This window comes from Hesperophylax consimilis, chromosome 4, assembly GCF_061612785.1.
Source record: "Hesperophylax consimilis isolate HC1 chromosome 4, BYU_Hcon_1.0, whole genome shotgun sequence".
Lineage (NCBI taxonomy): Eukaryota > Metazoa > Arthropoda > Insecta > Trichoptera > Limnephilidae > Hesperophylax > Hesperophylax consimilis.
Genome location: NC_142839.1, coordinates 13,571,910 through 13,588,336, shown reverse-complemented (window position 1 = coordinate 13,588,336; position 16,427 = coordinate 13,571,910). Strand labels below are relative to the sequence as shown.

At 33.4% G+C, this 16,427-nt stretch overlaps 2 protein-coding genes across 5 annotated transcripts in view; one reads left to right on the top strand and one right to left on the bottom strand.

Moving 5' to 3' along the window:
* The first annotated feature begins 1,247 nt into the window (after positions 1-1,247).
* On the top strand, positions 1,248-7,123 carry LOC149424225 (tubulin polyglutamylase complex subunit 2). Its single transcript, XM_089631050.1, has 5 exons — positions 1,248-1,303; positions 5,765-5,932; positions 6,065-6,246; positions 6,688-6,861; positions 6,965-7,123. Exons 2-5 carry the CDS (start codon positions 5,806-5,808, stop codon positions 7,121-7,123), a joined length of 642 nt encoding a protein of 213 aa, XP_089487176.1. The 5' UTR covers positions 1,248-1,303; positions 5,765-5,805.
* Positions 7,124-7,213: 90 nt separating this feature from the next.
* Positions 7,214-16,427, bottom strand: part of vari (MAGUK p55 subfamily member vari) — a 16,105-nt gene continuing 6,891 nt past the window's right edge. For 2 of the 4 annotated variants that reach the window (XM_089651369.1, XM_089651373.1), the window contains 8 exons: positions 12,434-12,679; positions 11,675-11,773; positions 11,356-11,514; positions 10,485-10,695; positions 10,191-10,361; positions 9,778-9,923; positions 8,973-9,047; positions 7,214-8,797 (listed from right to left, as the gene is read on the bottom strand). In XM_089651369.1, coding sequence (XP_089507495.1) covers positions 8,621-8,797; positions 8,973-9,047; positions 9,778-9,923; positions 10,191-10,361; positions 10,485-10,695; positions 11,356-11,514; positions 11,675-11,773; positions 12,434-12,679 — 1,284 coding nt within the window. In that variant the 3' untranslated portion in view covers positions 7,214-8,620. The remainder of the gene's footprint in view (positions 8,798-8,972; positions 9,048-9,777; positions 9,924-10,190; positions 10,362-10,484; positions 10,696-11,355; positions 11,515-11,674; positions 11,774-12,433; positions 12,680-16,427) is intronic. The other 2 variants (XM_089651371.1, XM_089651372.1) reach the window with 2 other exon arrangements.

Genomic DNA, 16,427 nt, shown 5'->3' with positions numbered 1-16,427 from the left:
CATAGAAGGCCATATTCATAGATATTCCATTCACCATTGTTGAGCTTGGACGGCCTAGCGATGGGCAAAATCGAAGAATCATCGATCAATCACTCGAACTTTTTGAACATCGAAATATTTCGATTCATTATCATGGACAAATAGATTCTGTAAAAAATCACTCAAAATTACAGTTCGAGACAATCGTTTTGAAACGTCATCGAACAAGGAATCGATTCTCTAAAAAACCATTCGAAACCAAAGTTCGAGACAATCGTTTTGACACGTCATCGAACAAGGAATCGATTCTGTCAGAAAAATCATCGCAGTCACGTTATTGGTCAGAATTAATCGGTATTAAAGCAGTCACGTCATTGGTCAGAATTCATTTGAAAACGTAAATCGATTAAGGGACGTGGACACGGTCAAGCGGCTTGATCGCAAGCACGTAGTTTATTGTCTATGGCACTTTGTGTCAAGCATTTTGACCGTGTACCGAAGCTGGCTTGCAAGCATTGCGCAATTCTACGTGCTTGCGGCGAGGCTTGATGCGAATTTATATTTTTGTGGGAATAGACAAACGACAATAGACAAATAAATATCACGTATCATAAACAATGATATAAATTGAATAAAATTGTTATAAAATAGGTACTTAGTTATTGTTTTTGTGTTCAATTTGTAGAAATCCATCTAATTTGAAAATTCTGGAAGTATTTTAGTATTTTTTAATAATTATGACAGCGGTTTTCAAGGTCATTAATAATCAAACTGTAGAATAAATAATTTTCTGAATTTTCAATGGAGAAAACATATTTTTTGTATGAATACCGCACAAGATATTTATACAAAAAATAGCTGTAGCCTGTAATACACTTTGCAAATGCTCATGGGTAAAGCGGTACCTTAACTTGTATCATTCTTGACACCAAATTCGTTTCTTTTTATTATTTTATTCAAACATAAAGAAGAACGCTTTGTCTTTGACAGATTCCATTTTGCCGCGAGTCACGAAATGACAGGAAGGCATAGAAGTACATATACATAGACCACCACGAAATCACAGGAAGGCGTGGCCATGCTTGACGGAGAGGCTTGATGCGGGCTGTCAAGCCGCTAAGCATAGACAATAATAGACAACAATAGACAACAATAGACAAAAAAACTACGTGCTTGCGATCAAGCCGCTTGACCGTGTCCCAGTCCCATTACCAACTCCGAGAAACGTCAAAAATATATCTTCTTTTTTTTTAAATGGCTTTTCACCCCAGTGGAGTGTTCTGGCCAGTGTCAAGTAGAGAGTGTGCGGAGTATTTGTATTTGTGTATGTGTAGGTTAATATTTATTTACCAAAGAATTACAAATACACAACATAAATATATAATATACAGTTCACTAAACACACTAAATATAAATAAATAATAATAATAAAAAGATATATATATATATATACTATACATAAACACATATATTCATACAAATATACGCACATACATACACACATACATACATATATATATACACGTATGAATAATTCGGTAAGTAAATTTACAAGTTGATGCCATTAACTTTAATAAAATAAGAAATGATTGTATATACTCGTTTGTCAATGGAAGATAACAAAAATGCAATGTCGTAGGGGGGCAATATACCTGTATTGATCAGATCAGGTATGAAATTTTTATAATTATTATTTAAAGGGCAACTGAAAAAAATATGGTTGAGGTCCTCCTCTTCAAGACGACACTCACACATGGCAGAATTCTTAACCTGAATTCTTGTCAGGTGAACATTGTGGCAGCAATGTCCTATTCGCATACGGCAAATGGAGGAAGTTGAAAATTTGTTCAAAGAGAGCCCAGAAAACCACGGTTTTGAAGGAATCGTAGGCTGTAATTTGTAAAAATGATTACCCTTTGTTTTACTCGACTCATTCCAATGATTCTGCCATGTGGAGATCATGTTTTCTTTCAGTTTGACTAGAAGGTCGTCGGGGTTTAAGAAATTGTACAAAAACTCTCCGGTGTCGATGGCATCTTTCGCCAATAAATCTGCCTTTTCATTACCAGGGATACCGCAGTGGCTAGGAATCCAAGCCAACGCGATCTCTCTGCCAGAGATAGCTAACGTATGTAATAAGGAGCGGATTCCAATACACAAATCGGATTGCTTGACAAACAAGATACTACCGATACTACCCTTATGTACATTGGTACACTTCGAAGCGGTGGTACCACACAGGTACGTGCGGTAAAGCCTATTGTGTTACGTACTACCTAATACGATTTAATATGCATTTGGGATTACGCAATACTTCATTACTAATTGTCAAATGTTGGAATGTTAGGTATTACAAATCAGCTGTTTATATAAAATGATATTTCAACCGAAGAAGCTACGAGTATATGAACAATTAATTAATATTTTAGATTGGGATTTACGACGCCCGTACATTTAATGTGAGTAAAAAATCGCATTCTGACTTATAATAAGTTGAAAAGTTTATTAATAATAAAAAAATGATCATTTTTATGGCACAGTTTTTGTAAAGGGACTTGGACACGGTCAAGCGGCTTGATCGCAAGCACGTAGTTTTTTTGTCTATTGTTGTCTATTGTTGTCTATTATTGTCTATGCTTAGCGGCTTGACAGCCCGCATCAAGCCTCTCCGTCAAGCATGGCCACGCCTTCCTGTGATTTCGTGGTGGTCTATGTATATGTACTTCTATGCCTTCCTGTCATTTCGTGACTCGCGGCAAAATGGAATCTGTCAAAGACGCGTTCTTGGCTCTTACGTTAGCTTTATGTTTGAATAAAATAATAAAAAGAAACGAATTTGGTGTCAAGAATGGTACAAGTTAAGGTACCGCTTTACCCATGAGCATTTGCAAAGTGTATTACAGGCTACAGCTATTTTTTGTATGAATATCTTGTGCGGTATTCATACAAAAAATATGTTTTCTCCATTGAAAATTCAGAAAATTATTTATTCTACAGTTTGATTATTAATGACCTTGAAAACCGCTGTCATAATTATTAAAAAATACTAAAATACTTCCAAAAATTTTAAATTAGATGGATTTCTACAAATTGAACACAAAAACAATAACTAAGTACCTATTTTATAACAATTTTATTCAATTTATATCATTGTTTAAGATACGTGATATTTATTTGTCTATTGTCGTTTGTCTATTCCCACAAAAATATAATGGGACGTGGACACGGTCAAGCGGCTTGATCGCAAGCACGTAGTTTATTGTCTATGGCACTTTGTGTCAAGCATTTTGACCGTGTACCGAAGCTGGCTTGCAAGCATTGCGCAATTCTACGTGCTTGCGGCGAGGCTTGATGCGAATTTATATTTTTGTGGGAATAGACAAACGACAATAGACAAATAAATATCACGTATCATAAACCATGATATAAATTGAATAAAATTGTTATAAAATAGGTACTTAGTTATTGTTTTTGTGTTCAATTTGTAGAAATCCATCTAATTTAAAAATTCTGGAAGTATTTTAGTATTTTTTAATAATTATGACAGCGGTTTTCAAGGTCATTAATAATCAAACTGTAGAATAAATAATTTTCTGAATTTTCAATGGAGAAAACATATTTTTTGTATGAATACCGCACAAGATATTCATACAAAAAATAGCTGTAGCCTGTAATACACTTTGCAAATGCTCATGGGTAAAGCGGTACCTTAACTTGTACCATTCTTGACACCAAATTCGTTTCTTTTTATTATTTTATTCAAACATAAAGCTAACGTAAGAGCCAAGAACGCTTTGTCTTTGACAGATTCCATTTTGCCGCGAGTCACGAAATGACAGGAAGGCATAGAAGTACATATACATAGACCACCACGAAATCACAGGAAGGCGTGGCCATGCTTGACGGAGAGGCTTGATGCGGGCTGTCAAGCCGCTAAGCATAGACAATAATAGACAACAATAGACAAAAAAAACTACGTGCTTGCGATCAAGCCGCTTGACCGTGTCCCAGTCTCTTAAATTCGCATCAAGCCTCGCCGCAAGCACGTAGAATTGCGCAATGCTTGCAAGCCAGCTTCGGTACACGGTCAAAATGCTTGACACAAAGTGCCATAGACAATAAACTACGTGCTTGCGATCAAGCCGCTTGACCGTGTCCAAGTCCCATCCTTGAGGGCGCCCATAAATAATGTAGGGTTGAATGTGTTTAAAGGTTTTGTATGTATTTGTTTAGAAAAACGTAATCGGCCCAATACATAAATTTAATATTATATTCGGTATTGTTTTGGCTGGTTTTTATGTCAGTGGAGATGAAATGTTTTCATTGTTACGAAATATTATCTTCTATTGAAGAATGACTTCACGGAATAATTAGAAATGTGGGGATATTCCATAACTCCAGTAAGAGTATTCAAGTATGGTATTTCCTTATAATTGGAAGTAGATATGAAACTTATTTGTATTATTTATTCGATTGAAATGTAGATACATATTATAAATTTAACATTGTAGCCATTCATATTATTATAATAATATTGTGTTGCCATCTGCAAGTAAACAATAAACATCATCGCCGGTATGAAAACACTGATTTTGCGAATTTTTTGCAAATGCGGTACTTACCTGCCAAAATGTTGTCATACCAATGTACCATACTTTTTTTATGTGCCGCCAACCTCTCCCCCACCAGAATAAAAATGATGTCTCTGTCCACAGCTTCCTTTGAACTCCGAGCGATTGAATCGACTATTTATTCGATTAAAATATTTCAATCATGTAAATGTTTCGATCCTGCCCATTATGGACCCTGGGTAGAGCATTGTTTTGATTTTGTATGAATGGTATTGGGTGAGGGGATATTTCCTGGCAGCCATCTTCTATGACTAACTTTTGAAATGTTTTGTATGCAAATTTTAATTATTTATTATTATCATAATTTTATTTGTATGATGTTAATGCAGTTATATTTTTCTGTCTCATAAAATACACAAGGAATGGGATGTCATTAAAAATGTATAGTTTTTGGCAATTTTTATACATCTTCCTCCTCACCCCTCGACTTCAAATTGTTCTTGAATAGTTCCGTCCAGGGCTTATTAGGTCCATGTTGTTGAATGGGATGTTGGGAACTTGGAACAAGTTTAGAAATTAAATTACGGAAAAGCTCAAAATAGATTTTACTTTTTTATCTAGTCAGATATTAAAAAAAAAACGATGCGGGGCAAAGCAAATCAGCACTTTTTTTGATAATGTGAGTGGTTTATTTATGGTAGGAATATTACCTTGGTAATATTTTTATAATGGTACTTAGATTATAATTATTGATATTTACCAATGCACATTTATTCAAAATATAGGAGACCGCAAAAAATAGTTATTTTTAGTAAGTTCCTCTTTTGCTCTGAATAGATAAGTTTGTATAATATCCGTAATTACCAGTTTTAAGACAAATATCTTCTGTGAATTTTTAATAGATGAACAACCAGGTATTTAACTGTGCCTGAAAGAAAAAAATAAACCGTTACCATAGTAATATTGAATTAATTATGACATTATTTAATAGCATTATTACTTGCTTTCGATAATAATGACATTCTGCGTAGACGTTGTCTCAGAAGATTCTTTCTACGAAAATTTGATACTGGGAGTGATTAAACTATTAGGTTAATAATAATAATGATATAAAATGGTGTAGTAGTAATCCCTAGCACCCAAGCTCATTACTAACTTACTTGGATGTAGTCTCCAGTGATGAGAAATTAAGATTAATTTATTCATTTTTTCAGAGCTTAATCCAAGAGTATCCAAAATCGCAGTTGAACGTAAAATGCCTGCAGACAGAGGAGTTCTCACATCATGGGAGCAACGCCATTCAGTTACACTCCCTGATGATATTCGCAATTTCTATTTATCAACAGACGGGTTTAAGTTGAAATGGAGCTACCAATATTCCCGTAAATAATATATTCATTAATTAATAAATACAGAGATGTCTGGAGGCACTGAGAATCTCTACAACAGTTTGGAATCATTATGGAAGTAAACTAATATTTGTATTAAGTCTGTTTCCCTTTAATTTGTTACAGAAGACGACATTTTATCTGTGGGATTAATAAATATAAACTCACTGTGTGACCTCACTTTGAGTCCCGGATTAAAAGAACTAATTGATCAAGCAAATAATAAAACACAAATCAATGAAAAAAGACCAATCATCGGACCAAAGAGCAAAATATTTGAGATTGATGATTGTAAAGGAAAAGGCAAGGTATTGTGAAGATGTACATTAAAATTTATTATTTTACTGATGGGGGTTAAAAAAAGCTTGTGGGATTTTTTTTTCTAATCAATGATAGCCACAATGGTGACCTTTTTAGTGATAGTCATAAATAGAAAAAAAAAAACTATGAACTGCCCTTTCCTCCCATTCTGAATAAGACCTTAGTAAATACGGATTCTGTGAGAAAATACTAAATGAGTGGTTTACTAAATAGGTACCTATATCTATTTTATTTCAGAAAATTGCATTCACAATATGTACATGTAGTTTTAATACTGACCAATTTTATCTAGTATTTAGTGGCAACAATGGTCACCTTTTTATGAGCTATATTTTTATCTTACCATGCTGTGATTTTTGTCAGAAAGCTGCACACACAAAAGGCCCGTATTTCGCTACCATAACATTTATTTTAATATTTCGTCCCAGGCATGTTTAATTTTTACTGACAACAAATGGACCATTTGGTTACTGGATAATGAAGGCACATGGACTTGGCTGGCAGACTCATTTATCTATTATTTCCGGATGGCTCTGGTCCACCAGGGCATCCCTGGTTGGCAGGCTGTATTCTCCAAATCCGGGCCTATACCGTGGTCAGAGGTATGCAACATATTTAATACTAATTACGCTTTGAAACTTAATGTTAATTCAAATTAACACAAATCCTATCTTCCCTGCGCAATATTATGTTTATTTTCTGAAGCAATTGTTCCTGCTGATGGCTCCGCACTTACTGGAAGAAGCCGGAGAACCCAAGAGACCACAAGGTTGTATGAACGATGCTCCTCTAAATCACATTGATCCGGGCATCTTCAAAACGCTGGCCAAAAATACAAACAAAGGAGCAAGTTCCAAACACTAACCACCAAGGTATAGGTGTCTACACCTATTTACAAAAAAGCACAAGTGAGGATTTAAGGATAAATAAAATATATTTATAATAGCAGCAGTTTTTTTATTGAATGTAAAACATATTCACAAAAAATGAGATAAATTACATTTAAATTTGAGTTAACTCAAATAACAAAGATAAACACATTCAGTATTTTTCACTGAATACTTAACACATTAACTACCTATGAAGAAATAATACCACGAAGGTGTTAAATAGCCATTTCAACAATATAAGTATGTAAAGAAGTTTGAAATATGTATTTCAAGAAATACATTGCAAATCTTGGAAAGCTTTTATTTAATAAGTATTCTTTCAATGATGAAAAATAAGGCATCAAGCTTCTTGGCATAAATGATTACAGGGCCAATCGGCAATCATTTTCAATACATAAACGTAGACAACAAAAACATTTAAAAGCCATTTTAACACCACAATATGCTCACAGTCGACAATCATTCTTGCATAAGTAAAGTGGAACACATAGTATTTTATAAATTATCTAACTTATTGGACGGAGTAGAATGAATAAAATGTATATTAATAAGAATAAAAAAACATAAGTCTAAAATTTAAATTACGATAATACAAATATAAGAATTACATTAAACTACATAACTTGATGTAATAATGTGATAAAGGTAATGGAGTTTCGAAGAAGAAGATTGAAGTGCCGCTAAGTGTAAACCTTCAGAGAGATTCTTCTACAAAGTAGATTGCAGCAAATACATAATACGTATGTGAATTTTAATTTATAAGGAAAATTATTGTAATTCAACATAAAAAATTGCATTACCACTGTTATCTTTATTTTTTTAATAATCCAATATAAACCTAAATAATTTATTTCAAATTAGTACGTAAATAAACTTGCCATGATTTTTGTACTCAAATGTAGTGAATACATAATAATGATTTGAAAATAGTATCACTAAAAATTAAAATAATTCACACTAATTGAACGGAGATCCCAGTCCAGAAATTATTTTATAATACTAAAAGATTGGTAGAACATGATGCATAATAATAATAACCAATCATATTAGAAAATACAATAAAAATTATAGCTAGCTCGTATGAGGTACAAAAAGAAATACTTTTAACCTAGAAACATAAAAGAGGGAATAGATTAAAGTTATAGCATAAACATGATTGTGTAATTTTAAAAGTTACATGTATTAATTTATGTTTATGAAGTTCAAGAAAACGAGAGTGCCTGTGTAATTGTAAAGATTACAATGTTTTTTGAAGAACAAAATACCACTTTTAAGAGATAAATGATAAGTTTTATTAAAGAGAAACTTTGAGATTCAAGACTCCATTTTTAATTTGTATTTTTGTTGTGATAAACATATTGAAGTTTAGTAATCAAAAAGCAATGAAATTGTGCTGTCGGTTGATAAAAGTATCATGCATTTGAAATTATAAACCCTTGTAAAAATGCAAAGATCAGTACAGTAGAATGATTTAATAAGTCCAATTGACGGGAACCCATTGGTGGTTGGTAGAAAGGGTTTCTAGAGCTTCTACCACTTTTCTGAAGGTGGCATCAAAATCATGGTTAACAATAACTAGGTCGATGTACTTCTCGTAAGTTCTCTGGAGACACGCGCTCTCCTCAAGGGTTGTTCTCAGATCATCTTCCTGTTAGGGCAGACAAAGAATAATCATCAAGTCTATATATATAGATATGCACTACATTGTTTTTGATATTATCAGTCTCCGTGATACAGTACCACAATCCTCCTGAAAATGTGTAAGTAAATAAATAATGCTAATTTTTAACAAGGCCGAAACAAATTGAAAACAGATTAAATACCTCGTAAAGTGAAGCAAGCGATTCCAGGGTTCTGGCTCTGCGGGAACTGAAGCGAATGGAGCTCTGTCTGTCAAACTGGCAAAATAAAACAACATGCAAAATCAACAAACATGCTCACAGGACACTAAATAAATATAACTCTATTTTATTGTGATTAATTTTTGAATTACTAAGCCGTGTTCCGCTTCCTCCTTTTTTAGCCAATGTTTTGGACAGCGTTAGTGTCAGATAGCGCAGGGAAGATAATGGACACGTGCTATAACGCTGTCTGAAACGATAATAACCCAAAAATTTATCACAATAATGTTTTTGGCCACGAAAATCTCAAATCATATCTAATTCTGTTTAATCATGGATATTTATTTATGTTTTTCTAAAGCGTCTCAATAACTAATTTCTAAAGCTAAAGATATAATAAGGCATCTTAGGTATTAATGTAAGCAACGCACAATCAAATAACATTATTAATTCAAACTAAAACATATATCTTGCTATTGTAACACTATGTATTAAGAAAAACAAAACTATTTTGATTAATTTTTTTCTATGAAAAGAAAAAAAAACTGATATATTATGTATGTTCTACCAAAGTAAAAAGGCTATCTTATTTTTAATAAACAACATTAAAACACGACGAGTATTTCAAACACTTGTAAAGTAATACAACATTTTAAAAATGAATGGTAATTGATTAATAATTATTAACAACAGTTATTTACTAACATAATTATTAACAACAACAAGATTGAAATAATATGTTGATAATCATGTCAACATGCAGATGAAATGCATCTAATTATAATACCTGTAAGTTTCGATTGGAAGAGCAGTTCAGGTTTCGTAGTTGATCCATTCCCGGGGAAGCTACAAATACGACGTATGGCAGAAATTCACGGGAGTTGTGGAGAAGTTTTAATGAAGCTGGGGAACAATCCAGAACACACATTTTCCCTAGAAAACAACAATAACAGATATGTATTATGAAAATATAACATAAACGCCGAAAACCACATTAATTTCACAAATTATTACACTGAAATACAACCCCTAAGATACATTAACGCTGTACAAAGCGCAACCCAGCATAATAACCCAAAAATAAATCACGATAATAACAGATTGTTATAAAATATGATTAGTTTTAATAATGAGAAACATCATTGATACCAGTAGATTACAGCGACATATTTAAAACCATCAATGCAGAATTTCACTAACCTTGTTGAATAATTGATCGGATGGAATCAAAATGAGTCCCGTACAGATGTCCGTTATGTTCGCCATATTCTAAGAAATTGCAATTTCTGATGTTCTTCTCGATATCCTCCCTTTCGGAAAACCAATAAGATACTCCATTCTCTTCCAGTGGCCTCGGGGGACGTGAAGTATCTACAAAGTAAAATACTCACATTAGAACAAAGAAATAGCCCTTTTCACTGCATTTTATCTACCCTTTCATAGTATTGTCCTTTGTTAAGAAAGATATTTCCAATGACGATAACAATTTCTTACGGGGGATAATGGCAGCAAACTTGGTGGGGTCACTATTGATGAGACGGTTTTTGAGAGTTCTTCTACCAACTCCTTGACATCCGATTAGTACGAGCGTTTTTCGGTTGAACGGGGGCATTCTCGCTACTTCTTCGTACAGAACTAAATCGGCATTGTCAAAATCGCTGGCACTTCGAGATTCATATACAAACTTTCGTTTCTTCTTCGATATCTGAAATGCATAACTGAATAATTAACAAATCAGAAATTTCACACCAATAAAGAAACTAGAGTGAAAATATTATGGCTTAAAAAACATTACTCACGTAGATCAACTAACAATGATTCTGAATATACAGGTTTTATTATATTATATTACTATACATAGAATTTATAAATTGTCATATAAAACCAAAAAAACCGTAAGAGACTTAAACGCCCTGTGGGTCGTCGGCTGGTTCTGACAGAATTTACTCCGCTACCTCACAGGTCGGTCGGCCGCGAGTTTTAGAATGCGGACAACTCTGTGCAAAGTTGCGCTGTGTAGACTCACACACGGGTTATATTGCGGTATACAAATTATTTCAAAAGAATTCATGGAAATCTTGTTAAATTGGGATTTGTTGATTTACCGACCCGGGATTGACCTTACTGTTAACTGAGGTATGTATGACGTCTTGCGTACCCTTGTCAGATTTCAACTGTTTTTTCGGACTTTAAAAAATGCAAATTTGAAAATTATTATAACTATGTAATCAAAATTTGTAAGAGGGTGACCTTTTGTAAAAAAAAAAATGGCCTTGATTCCTTATTCTGCAACTTTAATATTCTTCTTAATTGAAAATCTACAGTCCGAAGATCTCGGAAGATGTGATTTAAAGAGTTGACTTACCCATGTTCCACAAATGCTAATTTTATGGACAAAATCAGCTTCAGGAGGCACATAAGCTTTTCGTCTTTCTTCCAACTCAGGAGACGGAATTAATCCAACGGTGTCAGGCTCATCCACTTTACACGCTTGCCACCAGTTGGGATCTTTCCTGTCTGTTATCTGGAATAATATTAATTGTGATAGCTTTATGCGATACCAAAATTAAATCCATGTTGAGCAGAAAAGCTAATAATATTATTATTATAAGGTTACATTGGAACACTCCCAACTCAATTTTTAAATTGTATAATTTCATATTAATATTTCATATTAGGTATACCTGTAGTATGTCGCCTCGCTCAAAAGCAAGGCCAATCTCTTTACAAGGCAGAAGGCTGTCATCAACAGGATTATAGTCAAACATCGTCCGCATGTAACACTGAAAAAAATGATAATGTTAAATTGTAAATCTACTAAACAAATATCACAGCACCCTAATATTATTAACATTAATTTTCTAATAAGGAAGTTAATCATGGCCTGTTGTAGATTGGCAATCCATTGTTTAGGTCTCTCCAATCGCCTTCTCTTAACTAATACAAATTTATATAGTATTTAGATATAGAACTGGCGTAACCAAGCGAGCTTTAATTATTGTTTTATTGTGCCATGATTAACATCAAAAAAATTCATTGCACAAAGTGCTGAAATTCTTTGAGTTAATAGTTTATTTTTGGCTCTAAAATCACTCATAAAATCATAAAATCTGTTTTTACACAGTTTTGATACAAGTCAGTCAATAAAACAAAATGGAACTAATAGTTCTTATTAGAATTATAGCATTTTACAATACATAATATTGTACTGTATTTTTTTAACACATTATTCCGTGGAACATTGATATGTTCATCAACTGTGTAAAAACAGAATTAAATGTTAAAAAAATTTGTTTTTGGCTCCATTTAGCTTTTTTTCAGCATACTAATGGTATAAGTATAAAATGAGCTAATAAATTGGTTTCAAGAGATTTATTAACAAAAGTAAAAAAATAAAATAACAAACCTAAAATCAGTGATAATATAATATGGCTGAGGAGTACCTGACTAGTTACCTTGAGATTCCTGACGGGATTGTTGTTGGGGCTGAGGTGATTGTTGGGCCCCACCTTCAGCGTGATGTGGTTGGTGGAGCGGGCGCACTCGGCGCGCAGCTGGTCGGCTGAGCTGACGGGGGCCCCGTTCACCTCGAGCACAACGTCGCCAGGGGTCAGGAGGCCCTGCTGAGCCACCGCGCCCCCGGCCAGCACGCGCGCCACCACCAACTGACCGTGCTCATCCTCACTTACCTGCAAAGGAAAACGAATGAAGGATTTTTAATTTATTTTGATTTTCTATAGAGAGGATTATCATTGGTAAGGGGTGCTAATCTACACTGCTGCTATAATAAAGCTCAATTCCAAATGGGAATTAGAATATATTGAATTTTTTTTTGGGAATGGATAATGTACAGCTGATTTGGTTCCCAAATATTATTTTTGGTGACCAGTATTTGGAATATTTGGATATGGGATTACTTCAATTCGGTGGTCAGTTAATAGCCACCCCAAAACAAGTTAATACATATTGGTCTACTGAGGTCGTAGAATAAAGAATAACATTAGAAGTGCCTTTCATTCAAATATGAATAGAAACAAATTTTCCACTAAACCCAAAAGCCCAGAGCTCCGTTTCATTTACATTCATCTGATATCCATCGATATAATTGATATCATTGTAGATATCCATCCTATATTAAATTTTGTAAACACAGTTTTGTATTGGAAATATAAGCTTCTCTATTCTATGACTGAGGTTATGAATGCAGCAAATTGTAGAGAATCACTAAAAATATATTTTTTTACTTTTTAAGAAATATGCTTTGATGTGAAAACTATAACTCATACTCAGACTATACTCATCCTGTGAACAAAGTTACAGCCATTTACAGACAATCCAAGTAGGTAATTGATTATTCTGTTTCCATATTATTTATTGCGTTTGTCACTGAGATCTGCATTAACCTCTCTGTTTCATACACTCATAATATATGAGAAAGCATGTAGGTCTAAATGGGTTATTGTCTTTTTATTTGAATGCAGTGTGTGAACAAGTGTACTTTGAATATATTGTAATACCCAGAGGCAGTTTTCTCTAAAGTGCGTTAGTGCGGCGAACCTCCATTAAAAACATGAAAAAAATTATTTATTTATAAAAACTTGCATTATAATAATATTAGCACATTATAAACAGTACGCCACAAAAATCCGCCTTTAAAATCCACGCAACCGAAAAAGAGGTCGAAGAACAAACCAGTATTCCCATTTTGTGCGTTATAGAATCAGCACAAAATGCTTCATACAAAAAATCAAAACATCACAATCGCTCTAATACGGTGTTATCGTAAACTTATGCCAAATAAACACTATCATGGTGCGCCGCGAAGCATATATTAGTTGTGGTAATTTTTTTTTCTTGTTCCTGCATTTCTCCAACAGTTTGTTTAATGGCATCTGTAAATCTACTAGTAAAACGAACATATTTTAATGTATCTATACTTATGTTTTCGTATTTAAAATTCAACCCTTTTTAGATAAGACATTATATTCCTTAATTACTTTTATGAAAGTTTCAGAAAACGCCGTATTGTCTAAGTCGCTAGTTATGCAATATTGTGCTGAGCTGAATAAATTATGTCATTGTATAATGAAGAAATTCAGTACACAACGACAACAGCAGTAAGTACATTTTGATTAAATATATCTTTTTTTGAATTTCTGAACCCCCAGTTGAAAAGACCGCGAACCGTCAATGGTAATTTCTACTAACGTATTTGGGCTTACATCCAAACCAGACAATATTTACTTAACAGCGTAATAATCTGAGAAAACAGCATTACAAATTATATGACAATGGTTAACGCAATGGCATTGAATAAAATTGACAAATTATTTTGTCACAGTATTCAAATTGTTTATGACCTTTCATCTAAGTTAAGAATACCTTTTACTATCCTGAGTCTTAACCTTTGCAAAACTCTTGCTGCTTCAATCCCATAATGCGGCACTTTTAGATATAGCATTATGTATTTTACTTCATGGATCACATAATATGCGATAGCCACATAGATCGGGTTAATATTACAATCAATTTATTATAACCCAAAGCTAAATGCTAGGGTGGGTACAGGTGTATATGTATATCTAGGTTGTTTACTATCTATTGATTTGTACAAACACGATGTATTATGCAGGTATATGTAATAATATTGGGGCTGTAATAGCTTAAGTCAACAGACAAAGTTGCTTGATTGCACGGGCCTAGGTCTCTCTGAACAAACAGAAAGAAGATTAATAGACTCTTGAAGAGCTTGTAAACAGAACTCAATCAGCGTTTACAAAGTATCTGCAGTTATATGTTTTCTGACATCCTATATACATAAATAGACTGGACCACACTTACAATACTCGTTTTACGATAAATGAAAGACCAATTGTACCTAAGCATTTAAACAAATATGGACAAAGAACACTGGACTACATGATACCTAGTTGCTTAAATATGTTACCTGCTGAAATAAAAAAATGTACAAATGCAAAAACAAATATTATGTTGAAAAATTGGCTCGCTGAAAGAAATAGTTTGTATTAGAGTCTAATACAAACTATAGGTAGATACTATCACTGTTGTGTATATGTTTTTTATATTTTTAAAACAAATTGTTATCACTGTTGTCATTAAGTAAAATAAGTTTTTATCTTTTTTTGATATTTTTTATGTGAAAAGTTGCCATCGACAAACTACTGAAAAGTAGTTTATTGGAACTTTTCTGTTTTTTTTTTTCTGTATTTTATTTTATTATTTATTGTAGTATATATTTTTGTCTTGCTTTCTTTAAATAAAAAAAAATAAATAAAAAAAACCTACAAACTTAATTATTTTTATATAACACCCCACAAGAGCGCCCAAGTCTGCACGGTGAACAGACAGAGGAACTATATAGTTGCCCGGTTGGGCAGCGTTGTGAGGCGGTTTAAGGTAGGGGCTGTAGGAAAGGATTTATTAAAGCGGGGGTCTCGAAAATGCCCAGATTATATGAAGTAATTGAACAACTTGTAGCGGATATTGTGGGTATATGATTTTAGCTGTGTCCACGGCATAGCCTTAAATTCCATGGTTCTGGGAATCTGCTTGCTTGAAATGGCAATAGCCAGATTTTCATAGCCAGGTACAAACTTCCTCTCTCAATCTCCTAGCCCTCCCCACTTTCTCCAGTGTGATACACTAAATTTATTGAGGATGCCATATTTCTACTAGCTAGCACATTAATAATAAAACTCAAATGGTTTTGTAAAGCACAACATGAACTAATAGAAGCACAATATGTAATACTTAGTGTGTACAACAAACTGTCAAAGAATGTGCTAAACGACAACAACTAGGAAGTAACTATCTTCAAGAAAAATTGTTGACAAAAACATGTTTGTTCCCATATGATCTACCTGCCAATTAGCACGGTGAACCTGGCAGTTAACCCATTTGGTGATGTGCTGTTATTGACTCATCCACCCACGACATGTTAAGAGGTATGAATTGACCTAGAATAGGTACTTGTGGTCAGAGTAGTCAACATATTTTTTCAAAGCAACCGGTGTGTCATTACAATACTGCATAACTTACAATGGAATTCCTTGAATACAAATAGCTATGATAATACAATATTTAATGAGTAATGGTAAGACATTGGATTATTATACCATATTTGGGAACCATTAATCCAAGTTTTGCATGTTTCTATTTTCGACCACTAAAGATCGCCCGGTAAAACAGAACAAAAGTAACTCTGTCACCATTTCACAACAAAGATTTGTGCTATAAGCTTAGTGACGTGAATATAGTATTAAAAAAGCTAGTAATTAGCCAGAAATTCTTTCAGAAAGTTAAAAACTGACAAAATGTATTAAAAACTATTGCATTCTGAAATGTATCATTTGTTATGAGTAAATTTGTAAACTCTTTACTTTTCTTATTAGTAATAATTCTTTCAGTGTTTGGAAT